This window comes from Diabrotica undecimpunctata, chromosome 9 (assembly GCF_040954645.1).
Source record: "Diabrotica undecimpunctata isolate CICGRU chromosome 9, icDiaUnde3, whole genome shotgun sequence".
Classification (NCBI taxonomy): domain Eukaryota; kingdom Metazoa; phylum Arthropoda; class Insecta; order Coleoptera; family Chrysomelidae; genus Diabrotica; species Diabrotica undecimpunctata.
Window position 1 is genome coordinate 32,076,276 of NC_092811.1, and position 20,367 is coordinate 32,096,642.

At 32.4% G+C, this 20,367-nt stretch overlaps 2 protein-coding genes across 2 annotated transcripts; one reads left to right on the plus strand and one right to left on the minus strand.

The window, feature by feature from the left end:
• Positions 1-1,726: 1,726 nt before the first annotated feature.
• LOC140449343 (SET domain-containing protein 4) lies at positions 1,727-9,638 on the minus strand. The gene is made up of 2 exons (XM_072542479.1): positions 9,357-9,638; positions 1,727-4,403 (listed from the first exon to the last, which is right to left on the minus strand). The coding sequence occupies exon 2, from the start codon at positions 4,399-4,401 to the stop codon at positions 3,154-3,156; it is 1,248 nt and encodes a 415-aa protein (XP_072398580.1). The 5' UTR covers positions 4,402-4,403; positions 9,357-9,638; the 3' UTR covers positions 1,727-3,153.
• Positions 9,639-10,799: 1,161 nt separating this feature from the next.
• Positions 10,800-19,902, plus strand: LOC140449775 (uncharacterized). Its single transcript, XM_072543118.1, has 2 exons — positions 10,800-11,361; positions 18,563-19,902. Exons 1-2 carry the CDS (start codon positions 11,124-11,126, stop codon positions 19,711-19,713), a joined length of 1,389 nt encoding a protein of 462 aa, XP_072399219.1. The 5' UTR covers positions 10,800-11,123; the 3' UTR covers positions 19,714-19,902.
• The last annotated feature ends 465 nt before the right edge of the window (positions 19,903-20,367 follow it).

The following is a 20,367-nucleotide window of genomic DNA, read 5'->3' on the forward strand; positions in this document are numbered from 1 at the left end:
TTTTGTGCTTATTCCATACAGTCTCCTAAAAATACAGAATGGCACAAACAAAAAGCTATAAAAAACAAGTAAGTTTGCAGAAAGCTTACTGATGCCACCAGGCTGTCGCGGAAGTTACGCTAAACGTCTTTTGACGTGACCCGTTCTTAAAGAGTTACACAATGAAATTTTTTTTAAAACAAATTTTAAGACAGTTTCCACACCACCCGAGAGTATGTCTTGTGGCGCGTCACTTTTTTTTAAATGGGTGTTCGCCAAGAGGCATATTGTCCCATTAAATAAAATAAACAAAACACTTAAACAGTATAAAACAAAACAAAATAAAATCCTATAAATAAAATAAAATTCTATAAAAACAAAATAAAAATAATTTTGGATGTAACAAAACATTGTAACTATTCTATTTAAACACAAACACTATACACACTTACTATGTTCTTCTCGTTTTTTTTTTGCTTTTTGGTTTTTTTTATGCTGATGCCTACTAAACTATTAGAAAATATTATTCGCTGTCTAAATCTGAAGATGCAGTGCTGCTATCGCTGTGATTATCTTCACCTGGTGTAATTATAATTGGCTCTGTAAAACTTTGACATGAGTGTCAAGTTCCCACATACGATATTCTTCTTTAATTATGTGGCCTATACATTTAGCCCATTTCTCTGGAGTTACATGGAGGATTGCTTGAATCAAAAGTTCCTTAACTTCGTTTAATGTGAGCGTTTTGTTATTGCGTGCTACTTTTCCTTTCACTTGCGCCCAGATAAGTTCAGTGGGATTAAGTTCGCAATGATAAGGTGGTAGACGTAGAACTTTGACACCATAATCTTTTGCAGTTTCATCCACAATATATTTAAGATATTCACTTTTCCTTAACCGTGCAATGTCAAGTAGTTGAATTTTGAGCATTGATTCTTCGTATGCAATCCCCTTTTCTGTAAGCCATTCTTGAATTCTCCCCTTTCCGCCATGCCGTCGTCGGTAATTGTTCTAGTCTGCGGCTATGATATGGCGCATTGTCCATAACAACCACAGACCCAGATTCCAATTTTGGTAAGATTCTCTTAAACCAGCGCTCAAATACTTCGGAAGTCATTTCTTTATGATAATCACCTGTTTTTTTCGACTCAAATTGAAGCAAACTATCAGCAAAGAACCCTGTATCACTTCCTATATGGGTGATGATTAAACGCCGTCCCTTTCCTGATGGAGCTTTTAATCCTGTAGACCAGCCTTCTATAAATGCTTCGCGTTTACTTTTGACATTTAAATCTTGCAAACTTTTCAAATGTATGACCTTCGTTAATCCAGGTTTCATCAAATAATATATTTTGCATCCAGTGCTGCGAATTTTTCGTATTTCTTCTAAATATTTTCTTCTCCACAGAATAATTTCATTTTTTCTAATAGCATACTTTTTCTGTTTCGTTTTACATATCGAAAGTTCATTTCGCGCATGGTTCTGATTAAGACCCTATGAGATATCTTGGGTAAAGAGTCATCGTTTTGAGCTCTTGAGAAATTTTTTTCAGTGTTGGAATTTCACTCCGAAAATAAAATGAATCAATTTTCGACGTATAATATTCCTTGTCTCGTCATCGAAAACAATGCTTTTCCTACCTCTAGTTTTACCTTTTTTGTTGCTATTTATTTTCCGATGTATTTTTAAGTACACGATAAATACAGCTAACGGATACTTTTGTTAACTGCTACAAATGTCGACCGCTTGGCTAACATTTAATGCCATTTTTATGCCGACAATTCCTTCATAAACGTTTCGTATCATTACCTTCTCTTCGGACGTTAACATTTTCCGTCTCTTTTGCGGCTTTTCATTTTTGGAATCAACATCAGAATTTTGCTGTCTTCTCTTGGAACAACTCGGTTTTTCGTCCATTGTATTTCAATAATCTGTGTATATACTATATATACAATAATTTCAACAATTCTGTATAAGAATATAACTAAAAATTTACTATAAAACGACAAACTATAACACTCTTATTATCAATAACACGTTTTATAAATACTACAATACAGTATTGTTAAAACAGTATTGACAACAATTTACAACATTTTACATACTTATCACATAAAATATACTCACAAAATACACTACCCATAGAAACGCCATGTAAAAGAACCATTCCTCCGGCGAAAAAATAATAAAAACTAGTTTTATGGCATGTCTGGGTCTGAATTGTAAAACGGAATTTCCTCGCTAATTCCAACATTGCCAAACGATTGAAAAATAATGTTTTAAAATATCGATTTTTATTTTATAAATTTAAATATGTAACAAATTTATTTCATTACAATTTTGTGCTTAATTTTTACTATTGAAAAAATCATGTTTTTTGTATTTTTTATGACGGTAATAATCGCTGCGTGGAAGAATACAGGTTTTGTATGACCATAATTACTACTTGTGAACAAGAATTGGCTACACTGTACCACAACTTCTGGTCAAGTCTACTATAGACAAGCACAAATAAATATACTACTTTATATATTCTGTAATTTCTTATGAGAAACGCAAATTGCAATCGAGAAAACAGGCAGTTTTCGAGGGCCGCTGTGTACATTTAAATTTGAGGATATTCGGCGTTTAAACTATGAAATCACTCTTCTGAATTGAGGGTTTCTACTATAGTTTGTAACGATTGGAAAAATCCGGTAATTCTTCTGAAGGTTGGACTATTTCGAACAAATTATAATGTGTTAACTTGGACCGGATAGGCTCAGATTCTCTAGTACTTTTAAAAACCACCAAATTTCATTTGTCTATCACAACCTGCATTAAAGCAACATAAAAAAAGTCTAAGTCAATTAAATAGGTGTCAAGAGTTATAAAAAGTGGCTCTATCTTCTAAAATAAAAAATATTACAATCAGGTATTAAAAGACAAAACGCTTCAAAATAGATTTTAGATTTCAAGTTAGGTGATAGTAAAGTAAATCAAACCAAACAAAACAAAAGTAGTTTGTACTTTATAAAAAACATAATTTTTTATAACATTGCCAAAAATATGTTTGCTTACCTTCTTTTAATAAATTTCAGCTCCTTTTCTCATTATTTTTATTGAATATTAATAAACTTTTTGTTTTCAAACTTGTCTATTATCCCATTTGTCACCTGAACATTTTGTCAGCCTCATGTTTCCACATATATTTTTCTTAAGTCATCCAAAAAGCTGAGCCTATAATGTAAAAACTCCTTCACCATTTTGGCGCTATCACTAAATATTTCAGCATCTTTTAATCTATTGAAATCATAACTGAATGTTTCAAATGTAAAATCTATTAATATTCCTACAAATAGAGGCACACTTTCGTTTAAAAACTGTTCTGGATAACTATCGCTAAAAACTATCGAATTTAGGTTGTTATAGTTGAAAATAGAACCAACAAAAAACACTGCCTTAAGGTTAAATGATACTCCATCATATCCGATGTAGAGATTTTCTTGAAGATTATGATTTTTAATAAATTTGTACTTCCTTTCATCTAGGTGAAACTTTAGTATATCTATGACTTCTCTTAAAGAGAACTTCACCACGTCATACTGATTTTTTGGAATAAAAAATCCATATTCTGAAAGTAATTTAAAATTATCATGGGAACCATACGAAATAAATATTTGGTCATGTCTTTTATGTTCAGCAGATGTTCTCAGTTCATATGTTTGGCAATTCACATCAGATCTAATATTAGCTTCAGTTTTTGCTAAATAGTGGTGATTAAACATATCAAGAAATGGGCACAAAGCCATAGAAGGTTCATCTAGCAAAAAATTTAAACAGTTGTTAGATATTACATTGGGATCAACATGAACTGCTCTTGTATTAACCATAATGAATGCCCATTTTAACAAACTTGTTTCAAGGATGATACAACTGCATTCATTAAATCTTATATTTTGTACTCTACAGCAAAAAGTATTAAACATTGTAATATTCTTATCAATATCTGTTTGAAAATCCACTGGAAATAGTTGAATTTCATCAGACATCGCCAACCAAGGCAGTGAAGGAGTATCTTCTGGTAAACTTTTAATATAGTGGAACCATTTTGAATCACTTCCCTTATTTGTTTCGATAGCCAAAAACAGCGCCAGGTATTCATGTATTGTTAATTTTTCGTTAATTAGTATCTCAGATGCCAATGTATCATAAGTAATCATTGCATCCAATGGAATAGAAATCAATACTCCATCCGAGGCTATTTTTGTTCCAGAACTTATTCCCCTACCTGTCTGTGGAAACGCTTTTATTCTTAATTTTGTTTTGTTTTTCCAACCTTTTGTAGACATCCATTTTTGAAGATTAACTATTGTGTTGTTGTAGTGTGCATCTACTTTTGCGCTTTGCTTTTTTAATCTTTGTCGTAATGTTCTTCCCATAACTAAAACCAATAAAAAACAATTAAGTTGGGAATCAATAGAACAAGAAATAAAATAAAATTAACTTTATCAAATCAAGTGATCATCATTCTAAAACAACTTAATCTTATATGATACTTTCAGATATAAATCCAATCTAGGACAAGTACTAGATATGCCCATAAGAGAAAAACAATGACTTAAGATCTTAGTGCAATGAAACTGAAGAGCTTATAAATTAATATTAGAGCCAAAACATTAAGTTTTTGCCTAAGTAATTTAATTACTGAAACCAGTGTTAAAACATATCTCAATGGTAAAGTTATACATGAAAGCGATAGCGATATTGTATATTAAAAGTGATTATTTCGACCCAAAAATCAATTTATAAATACGTAGGAATTATCAGGTAGTGGTCTGTAATAAAACTCTTTGTTTTTTCCAAGAACTCAATATTTCGCTATTTATTTAATAGCTTCCTTAGGAGTAAACTGTAAAACAATTTTAACATTACAAACAAATGACATAGGTACAAATAGATTTAACCCTGAACTGGTGAGGTGGTGCCATTCACGACCCCACCTCTACCAAATATTAGTGATATCTCAAGGTTACGGTTATCTATCGCCAGACGCGTTTAAGAATACTTCGTTCAAGCAGTTTTATGAGAACTGTTGCAAGAAGAGCGTCTTGTGAATTATTATTTTACTTTTATTTCGTGTTAAATATTTGCTGGGGTACGTGAAGGCACCACATCACCGTAAGTGTAATTTTTTTATTTTGTAGATAATTATATAATTACTGTTTTTGTAGAAAATGGCTAGTGAGTCGTCAAAAAAAGTACCTACAACGATCCCAACTTTGAGGAGACTGTTATGAAGTGATTTAGCGATACAGAAGAGAAAACAAATAATGTAGCAGAATTATACGACTCTAATTCCGACACAGAGCAAAGCGAAGGAAGTAATAATGAGGATATAACAGTGATGGAACAGACTTCTTCTGAGAGTAGTGAAGCAGAACAAGTAACTAATGAAAGAAGAGCCTTTTATCGGAGGAACAGATACAAATGGACAAGGGAACCTGCTCAGAGAACTCATACAAAAACTCCTGCTGCAAATCTAGTCAGGCAACTTGCTAGTCTCAAAGGTAGTGCGAGGGTTTTAGAAAATCCAACACCACTACCTCTTTAGCAGTGTATCTTTACAGATGATGTTCTCTTTGAAATAATGAGAAGGACAAATGAAAAACTGGCACTTGCAGGAATAAAATACAAGGACCAACAAAAAACTGAATTAGTTGATGTTGACATGGTAGAACTAAAAGCGTTCTTTGACATTTTGTTTTTTTCATCTATTTTTAAATTGAACCACGAAGACCTTGATAGTCTTTATGCCACAGACGGAACTGGGAGGGACATTCTTCGGTGTACAATTGCACAAAAATGGGTTCAAGTTTTGTTGACATGTTTAGGATTCAACTGTGCTGATAGTCAAAAAGAAAGAGAGAAGACAGATAAGACAGCAGCAATATCATGGATTTTCAGTAGAATTGTTGAAAACTCTAAAGAAAACTAATGATTTGGCTTGTATTGACGAAATGCTTATTGGCTTTCGAGGCAGATGTAGATTTAAAGTATACATGCCCAATAAGTCTAATAAATATGGCTTCAAAATTATTGCCTTGTGTGACGCTTGTACATCATATCTATTCAACGCGTATATTTATTCGGGAAGCGGTAGTGATGGTCAAGAACTAACAATAGATGAAAAGAAATTATCAGTTCCAACTCAAGCTGTTTTGCAGTTACCTATGTAAACCGATCTATGGTTCTAATCGAAATATAACTGCAGATAACTGGTTCAGCTCCATTTAAGTTGTTGATAAATTATTATAGAAAAAGTTAACTTACGTTGGAACGCTAAAAAAGAATAAAAGGGAGATACCTATTGAATTCTTGCCGTAGAGCTGAAAACTCATCCTTATATGGATTTACATCTAATAAAACACTTTTGTCTTATGTTCCAAAAAAGAAAAAGGCAGTTATAATGATTTCTTTCATGCATAGAAACATGGCTACTGATGCTGACACTGGAAAAGAAGAAATATTGTCCTTTTATAACTCCACTAAAGGTGGGGTTGACAGTCTGGACCAAAAATGTGCTACTTTTTCGATAAGCAGACGAACTCGAAGGTGGCCAATGGCGATTTTTTTGCAGCTCCTGAACAGTTCTTCGGTGAATTCATATGTTTTATATACATGCACAAAAAATACTGAAAACAAATCTAGATTTCAGTTTATCAAAGATCTTGCATTTTCCCTCGTAAAACCTAAACTTTTTAGAAGAATCGAGAACATACGGGTGTCACGAGAACTCCGAATTTCCATAGGAAAAATCTTGCAAATTCCGTTGTCCATTGCTATGAATGAAAACATTTTAAACAAAAGAAAACGCTGTGGAAAGTGTCCCAGGTCCAAAGACAAGAAAACTATATTCTCTTGTAAATTTTGTAATACGTCAATATGTGCGGAATGTACAGAAAAAATATGTAAGGATTGTTGTGAACAATAAATTTGGTTCAATAAATCAAGTGTCATTTCTTAATAAATATTATTTTTTATAATTGTTTTTAACTTTTTTATACGAATATACTTTCATTTTTTAATTTTTGAAGTTAAGCTGTTAAAATTTTCAACAAATTTGTTTTCGTTAGTAATAAAGTATATGTTTGTCAAAATAAAGGGTTTTATTCAGAATGTGTTAAATAATCATGTAATAATCAAGTTAGCTCTTTAAAATGTAATATTTTTGTATTTGTAGTTTAAAGTAATATGTAAATACACAATATGTAATCAATTATTCAATTTATAAAAAAATAATCTGATAAACATTATTTTAAAAATGGGTTCACCACGTCACCAAGTACGCAACATATTATGGACCTCACCAGTTAAGGGTTAAAAGCACTTACAGAAATAAGATTTCACAAATAAAAACTGACATTAAAATATGTAAAATATTGCATATTAATATTAAACTGCCTTAAGCTGGTTCGTTACAGTAATAAGATAAAACAAGTAAAATTACTCCAAATGTAAAAAATAACAATAAAAGAAAGGCTGTTTTAAATATTTATAAATTTTGTTCAATATATTACATATATACATATATTACATACAAAACCTGCAGTAAATAGAGAGCCAGAAAAACACATACTTAAATGGCAACAAGTGTCAGAAAACCATATTAGAGAGATCATAAGAAAACTAAAAAAAGGAAAATCTCCAGACTGTGATTGTGTGAATATTATTAACTAGTTTGCAGGGGAGCTGCTATTGATTATAACTAAATTAACCTCACTCTTAACACTGGATTGATCCCAAACTCTTTGAAAATGCCAATAGTGGTAACATTGTATAAAGGAAGGGACTCAAAGCAACCTGAAAGTTATCGGCCAATATCTCTTTTAACAGCTATGTCAAAGATCTTGGAATCATGTGTAAATAACCAAATTGTATAATTCTTCCCAGAAAATTAGAAACTGATGTAAGAAAGGAGTTAATAGAAATAGATGAGTGGCTTAAAAATCACAAACTCTCACTTGATATGAATAAGTGCAGTTATATGATAATTTCAAATGTAAATGCACATAGGGAGAGGCAGTTGACATTTGGAAAATTCAAATTTAATAAAAAGGAAATAATCAAGTATCTTGGACTGAATATAGATAAACAACTTACTTGGGAACAACATATATTTCAGATCTGTCATAAAATAGCTCCAACAGTGGGCATGCTAGGAAGAATTGCTAAATTTACAAGTCTCCCTCATTGTAAAATGGTGTATTATCCTCTAATAAACTCACATCTGTCTCATTGAACCATCATATGGGGCAATATGAATCACAATCAGCTTCATCCTCTTAGAGTTTTACAGAAGAGGGCTACTAAATACTAAAAAACTACCAAAAAATTTTCAACTGCCATGCCTTCATCCAACAGAAGATCTGGACTGTTCAAGAAGAATATTCAATATTGATTCAATGTTTATTATACAGGTTTGTGTATTTATTCATAAATGTAAGCTTTCCCAAGTACTTACAAATATTGCCTTAACAGTGTCTGAAGATGTACATGACTACCATACTAGGCAAAGGGGTACTTTTCATACAGGAAGAAAGTGAACTTCTCATGCACATAGAAGCATATACTCAAATGACCTGATCTTATATAAAAGCTACCCACTAATATGAAGACAGTTGGAATTAATGGAAAAAAACCTTTCGGTATTACTATAGACCACTTAATCAAATTTTGTAACTAATATCTTATTTAAACATAGCTAGGGATCTTGTGAGTTTGTTTATTAATTTTAGTAATTTTCAAAATTTGTTAAATATAGTATAATATATTATAATTTATTCACCATTTACATTTTCATGTATTATTATTATCATGTATTCATGTTAAATTACTTCATTTTGATTATTATTAGGTATATTTCATTATAATGGATTAAAAAAACAAAAAACGGGATGTAACCCAGGAGGGGAAGCATAGCTTTGTTATTATTTACACATGTAACATTTGAAGAAATCATGGTGAAAATACTTATAGCTCATGGGAGATTTTTAATGGGTCATTTGTCCTAGCATGAATCGCATATAAAACAAGTACTACAATAACTATTAGTAATAACAACTTTAGAATTTATGCCCTCAATTCTTATCCATACATGTGAGTCACAGGTAAAATAAACTTACTACTCAAGGGGGTAAGTTTTTTTGTATGGCATTTATAACTTGGGTAAATAATACATTGACACAGTACGGCTTTTATACACAAAGTTTTAAATCGGTAAGTAGGATAGATTTAATTTTTTCAAATGCCATAGATTTTGGATGCCAGGATGGCACAGGGATGAGAAATCTAAGTGGCAATCCTTAATACTATGAAATTATAGTTTGATACTTACTTAATAAGAACTATGTGATAAAGAACCTTGGGAGCTGTTTTAATTTAGTAAATAAAAATAACTGACAATAAAAACGCACAACCACGTGTTGACATTACAATGAAATGAAAACTGATTTGATGGAGTTACGAGTACAAGTGTCGAAACAATTAAAATGTTCTAAATAACTTATGAAAACTTAAATCACTCATAAAACTGCATAACAACTAGGAAACGAGAACCAAAAAATGTAAATAAATACCAAAATAAAATAAGGTTATGTTTGGTTATGTTTTAATACCAATCCACAGTATAACAACAACTCGATGTACCCAACCGTGACGTCAGCGCCACCTACATACACCACTTCCAGTGTTGCCATGCCAATTCAAATTAATAGATAGTGGAGTCAAGAGGTTTTCTATAATAAGAGTTTTAAAAAGTTTAACATAATCGCCTGCTATACGAGGGTTTCTAGGCTAAAGGAGAATAATTTTACTACAATTTGGTACAACAAAGTCATATTTGAAATGAAGCTACGAGTATTGCTAATTGAAAGGACGATATGTATGATTTGATATTTCGAGTCTCGCATCTGTTACAGCTTTCTTTGGTGACGAACAAACAATGAAACAAGAAACGGGTTGTTGAAAATTCTATTCCACACCAATATCTCAAACACAAATTGCTAAATTTAGATGTTTGCAGAAATGTTGCAAATCTATAGTACACTTAGTTATCTTTATGTATTTTCATATGAAATTGTCTTTTATCGTCTACACGGCATCGCAGCCGTACGGAAATTTCAATTTATTTCGGGTATATTCGATTTGACATTGCGCATTACACAAATATACGTTCACAGAGCATATTAAATTTCTAGTTTCTGTACCAACGGTTAAATTCTGTCTGGGAATCCCACAGTATTGATTTATTTAAATTATTTAAGTATACCTATTATAATATGTACATAAGTTGCTCTGGGAATCCCACAATATTTATTACTTATAATTTAATATTTTCCTCGATGTTTTACAATTAAAAAATGTAAACCAACATAACCATAACCAAAACAACATAACCAATATAACCCAACATAACTTAAAACCAGACTGGGAAGCTCACAATTTTTATTTGAAAAGATTCATATTTTTCTTTACATTTTATAATTAAAAATGTAATCCAATAATACTGAACCTAACCTTACGTAACCAAACCTAACCAAATCTAACCTAACTCTTGTACAAAAGCAGTAATTTTCTGGTTAAAGTAGGTAAGAATAAAATGTTATATAATAATAAATCAAAATTTTTATTTTTCATACGAAAACACATTTTATATAATTATGGCAACACTGGTTACAATTACCCTTCTTGACGTGATCTGTGTTCTTGACCATAAGAAATAAGAAACAGTTGTCATTTGTCATTCCTGTCATTTCTTCTTGTTCTGTTCTTGTTTTATTTTTATTATGATAAATGATGGTGGATAATGGCGGTGCCTTTTAAAAATAAGACATATTTTAAATGGAAATTACTTAAAAAAGACCGTTTTCCAGAGAATAAAAATCATTGTACAATCATCAGTAAGTGAAGCAGAATGCATTGATATAAATTTCATCTCCGCAGACATCGTTCCGTCTTACTACACAATGTTAAAGTAGCCAAGAGTGCATTGATTACTTTGCTTCCCTCAAATAGACCACAATAGTAATCTGCTTCTAGGTTAGATTAAGCTGTAATGGTAAAATTATTATTGAATTACATACAGAAAATCAAGTTTACCTAAATGGAAGTAATAAAACAAGAAATCGGTGAGGAGACATGTGAAGTAAAAATAGAGAATAATGAGTTGGATAATGCTCTTTTGGATAGCTTTAAATATGAAATTAAGGAAGAATCCAATTTAGAAAATACAGATTATACTTTTGATTGTTTAGGTTTGAAGGAATTTCCAATAAAGACTGAAATAGAACAAGATGGAAATAAATTTACCTGTCTTAAAGAAAAACAAAAAACAAAAGAAGGTAAGTGAATATGCAGTAGATCCCCAGGATCTTTGCTCATTGTAATCATTCCTATAATAGGAAATAAACCAAAACATTTTTGTGTAAATACCAGGTAAATTAATTAAAATAACAACTATTTTTCAATACTGAATACCTTCTCTTTTATGTTCTATTGTATGTTGTAAGTTTATACTATTATATTCCTAGTATATTATTCATGTTCAATAAATAAACTCACAGAATGATTTATTTACACTTTTATGTATACTTTGCATAATGTTTTATTCCATTACTTGAGTATATAATACAACACGAACTCATAACAATAGTCATCCTTTAAATAGTTGTCTAATAAAATTTGAGATCATTGTGGCTAACTGTTACAAAATCGAGAAGTAGATCATTATACTAAATCCAGTTTACAAAGGTGCATATAATATATTTTCTAGCCACTATTGGTGACACATATACAAGACTGTATTCAAGACTGCCTTCATGCCAAAATATTATTATTTTGGGAGAAGTCTTTAAAAAATCGTACTATGGAGTAAAAACTTGTTAAGTAAAATGGTATAAAATTTATTAAAAATAAATATAATAAATTTTATACCATTTTACTGAAAAAGTTTTTACTTTACAGTAAGTTTTTTAAAATTATAGTATCCAGCCAATCACTGGGATTTTCCGTTTTAAATTTTTCTTTAAAAAAAAATAAATGTCCCAATAAAGGATGCTGACCTTTCCAAGCTGATTCCTCTAGTTCCCTCAGGTTTGGTTAATAAAATATGTCGAGTAGGGTAACTTTCATTTGCTGTGGCTAAATGTCCTGCCACCACAGGTGTTTAATTTTATATTGCAGTGACTATATCTCTGGCTTTCAGGTAATTAGAACAACTATCCATGTTAGGAATACTGAAAAAGTTAGTTAAACTTATACAAATGACTTTGGAGGATTCTTAAACCATGGTGAGAATAGAAAGAGATATGACAGAGGCATTTGATGTTGAAAATGGAGTTAGGCAAGGCGATGCATTGTCAACAACACTTTTTAATCTGAATTTTGAAGCTATTATCAGAAAACTAGATATGAACAGCTGTATTAATACAAGATCCACTCAAATATGTGTATATGCTGATTATATTGCCATAAGTCGCAATAGTATTAAGCGAAAAAGCTATAGATATGAAACAGAAAGCCACTGCATTTGGTCTAAATATAAATAAAAGAAAAACAAAATATTATATAGTGTACAAAGTCGAATGAACATGAGAATCTGCAGGTAGACAACCATACTTATAAATATGCCTCCACCTTTCCCTACCTAGGTTCAATAATAAATGACAGCAAGAATGTCAGTCAAGAAATACAAGCATGGATTCTTAGAGGTAATCAGTACTTTTATGCATACAAAGACTTAATGTCTAGTAATAAAAGTAAGTTACTGAATCATGAGTCTAAGCTTAGAATCTACAAAACAAAACAGTAATTAGACCAGTGGTCACATATGGATGTGAAACGACCCTTTCAAGCACTGATGAAAATCAATTAAGATTATTTGAGTGCAAAATATTAAGAAAGATATTTGGACCAACACATTGTAGCGATGGTTTGTGGAGAATAAAAATGAACTGTGAGCTGGATGAATTAATGCAGAGCACTGAGTTGCAAAGTCACAAAGACTAATCTGACATGGTCACTTAAAAATAATGCCAGATAATTGAACTGTAAAAGTAATCCAGAGATGGTAATCCCAAGGAAATAGGAAGATGGAACAATACGCTATCTTAAATGTACCATAAGTTTGAAGCTATTTTTATTCTGAACCATTGATTGGATTTCAATGATTTTTTTCTCATATTATAGGTCTATTTTTATGGAATTACTGTATTAATGTTTTCTGAGAAATGTCAACGTTTGACCCATATACAGGGTGTAAAAATGAAGTTATGTTTTTCATCTTATTTTGCAGAAGAAAGCTTTTTTGTAGAAAAACATGTTATGCTTTGAATGTGCTTCTCTTTTTTAATAATAGAGATATTTAGATGATTTTTTTACGAAAATGTTGAGAAAATATGAAGCTATCTTGCAATATTAATAAGATATAGCGTTTAATTCTAATAAATTCCACAAGGTGTTGCAAAATAACAAAAAAAAACACAACTTTATTTTTACACCAAGTATATGGGTAAAACGTGACATTTCTCAGAAAACATCAATACAGTAATTACTTACAAATAGGCCTACAATGTGAAAAAAAATCATCATCAAGGGAGTTGGAAAATTGGAAGGGATTGTACAAAACATGAACTACTTTTAATCATTGACTGTGATTCGAATGCGCATCTGACCTGGGTAGTACAAACACCAGCGAAAGAGGTGATCCATTACTGCAGATTGTTATGATTTAGACATAACTACTAAAACAGACAATGAGCTTATCAAAGAAACTTATGCAAACTTATCCAAATTAAAGCAAACTGGGAAGCATATCAAGCAGACCTTGGACCTAGACATGGCTGCCGAGCAATTTCATGACTTTATCATGTCAGCTTTCGAAGATCTGGAGATAATAAGGAATTCTATCAGGAAGGTACCCTGGTGGAATGACAACCTTGCAAATCAAAGGAGAGAAATCAAGTAAAAGAGAAAATTTAATTTCTTGGTAAGATCAGATGAGTGGGGCGACTATTGCAAAGCTCTGACTGAATATAATAGGGAACTGAGAAGGGTAAAAAGAGAATAAAGGAGAATGCATTGCGAGGAGATAGAAGAGACTGTAGAAATGTCCAGGCTCTATAAAGTTCTCTCTAAAGACCCTCAGATAATAGTCGGATTAATATATTCAGAATAGTGAAAGAACTTTTTAGGGTGCACTTTCCCGAGTCTCAAACTAAACTGATGCCACTAGACACATGGCAGACAATTGGACTGGATACTAAGAATTGATGAACCAGGACAAAATCAAGTGGGCAATAAACTCATTTGAGCCATATAAGTCACCGGGTCCGGACGGGACTTATGCAATACTTCTACAGAAGGAAAATGATCTTCTGTACCAAAAATTATGTATGAAATTGCTGGCTAGCCTTTTATAGCCAAACTTAGCAAAGTGGGACAGGAGAAGTCTAGGGCCATGAGGCTGATAAGTGTTATGTCATTTATCAGTCATACGTCACGTGACATAAAACGTGATATTTGACAATACATGACATTCGACATAAAACATGACATTTGACATAAAACGTGACATTTGACATAAAACATGACATAAGTAACAATGTGTGACATATTATGTAACAATATATGACATAAAACGTTACATCTGATATAAAACATGACATAATACAAGCCTTCACCAAAAAATTGGGTCAAAAGTCACAGTGGACCAAAGTGGCTTCCTATTTACTGTTTACTAGAGCTACTACCTAGCTATAAGTAATAATGGAATGAAGAAGTAAGCTTAATAGGCGAGCGGATTACCCCCAAAAAGACGCTTAGAAACGGAATATGCCGACTAATTTTTTTTTAATTTCTACCCCACCAAACCTTTTTTATTCGATTTTATATATTTTTTCAAGTTCAAATGTAGTTTGTTTTTAATTTTTCCAAGTGGGCCGGAAATTGATTTTTTTTTAACAAATAACATAACAAAAAAACAATTTCCCGAATTGCTACGAACAAAATATTTTTAGACGTATCTCATCGAAGTAAATACTTTTTCTCTCTTCGTAGATTTTCGAAAAATACTTCGTTTTCGAGTTTTTTGCAATTTATTGTACACTTAACACCTTGGTGGCAATGTGAACCACCAGTGGGTCACGCCGTTTCTTGCCAAGAGCCGTGCGCGCCCACCCGTGGGTCACGGTCTAGTACATATCTTATTCAACCTAAAATTGTTCAGTTTATTCTGGGGAATATAATACTGCAGTTACGGCTGCAGGAATGATATATATGTCTAGATTCACCGTGGTTTTCGAAAAGGAATTGAGTAAGCACTAAAAACACTTGGAAGTCTAAAAAAGTATATTTTAAGTATCAAAATGATTTAAAAACTTAACTTAAACATTAGGACGTCTTGTTTTTCTCTCCAAAAACAATGATATAAGTAAAGGGAAAAATACTAGTGACTAAACTTAAATTTATATTACAAAACATAATTTATTTTTAAATGAAGGTAGTAGATAACATAATGTTTAGGCAATAAAACACATTACATCTTACCGTGGATGTGGTAACATCTCAAAAAATAACAAATAATTCTACTAACATTATTGACACAGATTACTTAGCCCATTCGTGGATTTTCTTAAAACACGGAATACATAATGCCGGCTGTCCATTGCAGTCTTCGCAAAATGTAAGTATCTTACTTGCTTTTGCCGATGCCACTTTCCTACCTTTCTCATCTTTAAGCGTTTTGTAGCAATTAGAACATCGTTTTCTGCTTTTTCTCGCATTTCCTTAATATTGTCCTAGCCTATGGCTACTTCTACTTCGTTTTCTCGGACTCATATTACACGGAACATCATGCACTACTCTTATTTCTTCAGTAGCATTTTCTTCTGTATCGGATAGCAATCCTTGTATAAGTTTTTCTCTAAATCGTTGCATGTCAAGTTTGTTTTTAGTTTGGTTGTGAGAGCTATGTATTAACAACACATGTTCCGAGACTAATCTCAAAAATAACCTTCTTATACCACTTCAGAGTTTTTCGGAGGCATGTGTAATAAGAAGACATCTGATCTGAAAAAGTTCACTTCCTTTTTGGTTTGATTGTAATCAATGATAGCGGGGGATTTTAGTACTTCTTCACCTTGTAGGTCTTTACGTCCACTCATAATCTGTTGATCAGTGTGATGTGGTACAGTACTTATCATTAGTACTTGCCGCTTATCTACCCATTTCAAGACACGAACCCCATTTTCGTTCTGCTCGCCGTAAATATGTCCCTTTTTCAGCTTTTTAGCGCATACATCTTTAGGATTCCCCTTCCTATTACTCCGTAAAGTGCCACAGAAATATGTTCCTTCGGTTAACAGGTCCTCGCATAGTTTGACACTTGTATAGAAGTTATCTATAAACAAAATTCTTCCCAAATGTTTAAGATCCTGCTTTAACTCCATGCATATATTATATGTATGCCCCTGAGTGTTCGTTGCTATAGTGACATCATTTTTTCCTGCATAAATACGCAAATCAATCGGACGTATAACCTTCAGTCGTACATATTTTATAGAGTTTCACTCCGTATTTGTGTGTTTTTGCTGGTAAGTATTGACGGAACACCAACCTGCCTCTCTAAGGTACCATGCTCTCATCAATCACGACTTTCTGATCGGGAACAAGTGTCTTCTTAAACTGTTGACAAATAAGATTTACAACATCTTTTATTTTCGAGAGTCTCTCTAGGCCAGCTAGTGGATCGTTATTATTACAAAAATGCAAGCATTTCAATAACTGGTCAATCTGTTGCGATTCATAATTTCTTTTATTCGCTTATTAGCATACATTAGCATACTTGGGGCACATTATACGAGGAGAACGATACACTTTTCAGCAACTGATACTCGAAGGGAAAATAGAGGGTAGGAGAGGTCTCGGACGTAAAAAAATGTCATGGCTGCGCAATATTCGACAATGGACAGGAATCCACAGCTATGAAATGCTTCGCAATGCTGCTAAAAACAGAATTATTTAATCCTGACTATTTAACATCTCACCTGACAAGACGATGTACGGTGGACGCCTACGCAGAAATGCATGGCACCTTAAGAAGAAGAAGAAGCATACATTTCATCATTTGACCAATAGAGGCGCATTTTTGGTAGCTGATTAATCCCCATTATTAGCAAGATAGCTAGAAATTTTTTCATTTCTGCTCTGTTAGTATCTGTCCAAGTTTTCAACAGAGACCGTGGTCGCAGTCGTAGATTGAATGATCTGATATGCGTATCTGTTAGTTTCCTCTACAATGATGTCAATGATATAGTAATAAACTGTTAGTAGATAGCGTAAGGTTGAGATAAATCTAAATTGTTAACTTTCAAACCGGTTTGTCCGAAGAACTGAAAATTTAGAGGTAAGTCTGTAAATGGTCCCCATTTGACAGGATTTACTGTTTCTTGTACGCCTGCATCGCTCGCCAAACTGTTGTCACTAGAGTAATCGTCAGAACTGTTATTATCAGAAAGAGCATTTTTCATCACATCCTGATCATCTGAAGGCCTATAGGACTCTTCAGAATCCTCAAACGGGTCGGATTCTGAGGACGATAGATGTTGAAATCTTCCTTGTAGTTCAGAAGTAGAGGGACGTGGATTTTCCGGAGATGCTGCTGGCGGATTTAGATATTCCGGTGATGCTGCAGTTGGACTTACATTGTCTGTGGATGTTGCAGGTGGGCTAAGATTTCCTGTTAAACTACCATGGTTGTTTCCCCATGGACGACCTATTACAAAAAAAAGAAAGATTTAATCGATCTCCTTAAATATATACCTCCAGAACATCACAATTTTTATAGATCGCTTCAATCAGGGACCATTGAAGAACCAACTGGAGATTCAATTGAGTCTGACGTTGAAAATGAGTAATAAAATAATTTATCAACCTATTTTATCGTTTCCTATCCAACAACTGTATTACTTATTTTAAAATTAGTCTGATGTTATAGCCAAAGTAGCATACAAGTTCTTATCAAAAGTATGATTCACGAGTTCATGTTTAATTTTTCTTTGCATAACTTGTAGTTAAAGTAATATCTTGTTCATTTACAAAATATATTAAGATGTTTCTACTTCGAGTGCTTTTTATTATCGCCAATTTACTTTACATCTACTTTCTGATTTATAATGAAAATGCAGCTTAGGCAAGTATGGAACTGAGCCACTCGACCTTGTAAAGGAATATACCCAAATATCCATGTACAACTTCTGCCGTAGCAACAATGATGTTGATGTGATTATTGATATTAAAGAAGGTATATTGTGTCATTTGATAGCTGTGATTATTGTATATTTTACTGATTTCCAAAGCCTTACTTAAAACAAAGGTGCGACTTATGCATCTACAAGACAGAAACGCAGACGCCTAAGACATAATTAGTATATTATTGGGTAGAATTTTGCTTCCTGCAACAGGAGTTTTTGTATTCTACTTTACTTTGTTTTTATGTTGTGTTTGAATTCATTTTTCTCTTTTAAAAAATGGTTTGTATTTTAGGTTTTACTCAGGATGAGAACAAAACGAAAATTATGGAGACTTTTTTGGAACATTCATCATATAAAGAACACTATATGAGTCGACACGCTAAAGAAAAAACCGCAAATAAAAATATAAAAGTTCAGACTAAACAGGAACCTTACAATTGTGAAATTTGTTTAAAAAAATTTTCTCAAAAATTTAAATTCAAAAGACATTTAATGTTACACACCGGAGAAAAACCGTACAAGTGTGAAATTTGTTTGAAAGGATTTATCTACAGAGGGGATTTGAAAAAACATTTCAGAAAACATACGGGAGAAAAACCGTACACGTGTGAAATTTGTTTTAAGAAGTTTTCTTTAGCAGGTAATTTGAAAACACACTTGAGAGTTCACGCTGAAGAAAAGCCTTTCAAGTGTGAAATTTGTTGTAAACAGTTTTCTACGGCATTTAATTTGAAAAATCATTTGAGAGTGCACACTGAAGAAAAGCTTTACAAGTGTGAAATTTGCTTTAAGAAATTTTCTATAGCAGGTAATTTGAAAACGCACTTGAGAGTACACGCTGAAGAAAAGCCTTACAAGAAGTGTGAAATTTGTTTTAAGCAGTTGTCTTCAGCAGGTAATTTGAAAAAACATTTGATACTGCACAATAAGGAAAAACCTTACAAGTGTAAAATTTGTTTGAAGGAGTTTTCTATAGCAGGTAATTTGAAAACACACTTGAGAGTGCATACTAGGGAAAAACCTTACAAGTGTGAAATTTGTTTGAAGAGTTTTAGTGACATTGGGGTTTTGAAAAGACATTCGAGAATACATACAGGAGAAAAACCTTACAAGTGTGAAATATGTTTCAAGAAGTTTTCTATAGCCGGTAATTTGAAAACACATTTGAGAGTGCACGATGAAGAAAAGCCTTACCTGTGTGAAATTTGCTTCAAGACGTTTTCTCAAAAATCTAAATTGAAAATACATCTGATGGTACACACTGGGGAAAAACCTTACAAGTGTGAAATTTGTTTGAAAAGTTTTATTGAAATAGGGGTTTTGAAAAGACATTTAAGAATACATACAGGAGAAAAACTTCACCAGTGTGAAATTTGTTTTAAGAAGTTTTCTACAGTAGGTAATTTGAAAACACATTTGAGAATGCACCCTGAAAAAAAGTGAAATTTGTTTTAAGTAGTTGTCTACATCTGATAATTTGAAAAAAACATTTGAGAGTGAACACTGAGGAAAAACCCTACAAGTGTGAAATTTGTTTGAAGATGTTAATGAATTACATTTGAGACTGCACACTGGGGAAAAACCTTACAAGTGTGAAATATGTTTCAAGAAGTTTTCTATAGCCGGTAATTTGAGAGTGCACGCTGGAGAAAAATTTTAATTAAAGAACCAGCTTTCGATAAAAAACCGAATGTTTGAACCAGTAATTCCTCTTCTATTGATGATAAAAGTCTAATTCACATTCTTTGTCCGTTTAGTGAGCAAACAATCCAAAGTTTAGCGAATTCTGCTTTGTAATGCTAAAAGAACCGACATCGTTGATAAAAAGCAACATTGCAATTAACGCTTGGCTACCACGAGTTGGTTTGTAACAATATAACTACCTCCGAAAGTTGGGAGCCTATGTAGAACAATAAAACTCACAACTTTCTTTGGGAGCCAATTGTTAAGCCTCGTCTAAAAAATATAAAATTTTATAGCTTAATAGCTTCGTATGGTTGACTTGCTTATAGCTTCTGATGTTGGCTTCACAGGATAACTTGCTAATGAGGAGTCTTTAGGTCTGTGGAGATGCCGGGATCGAGCCCTTTACGGTCC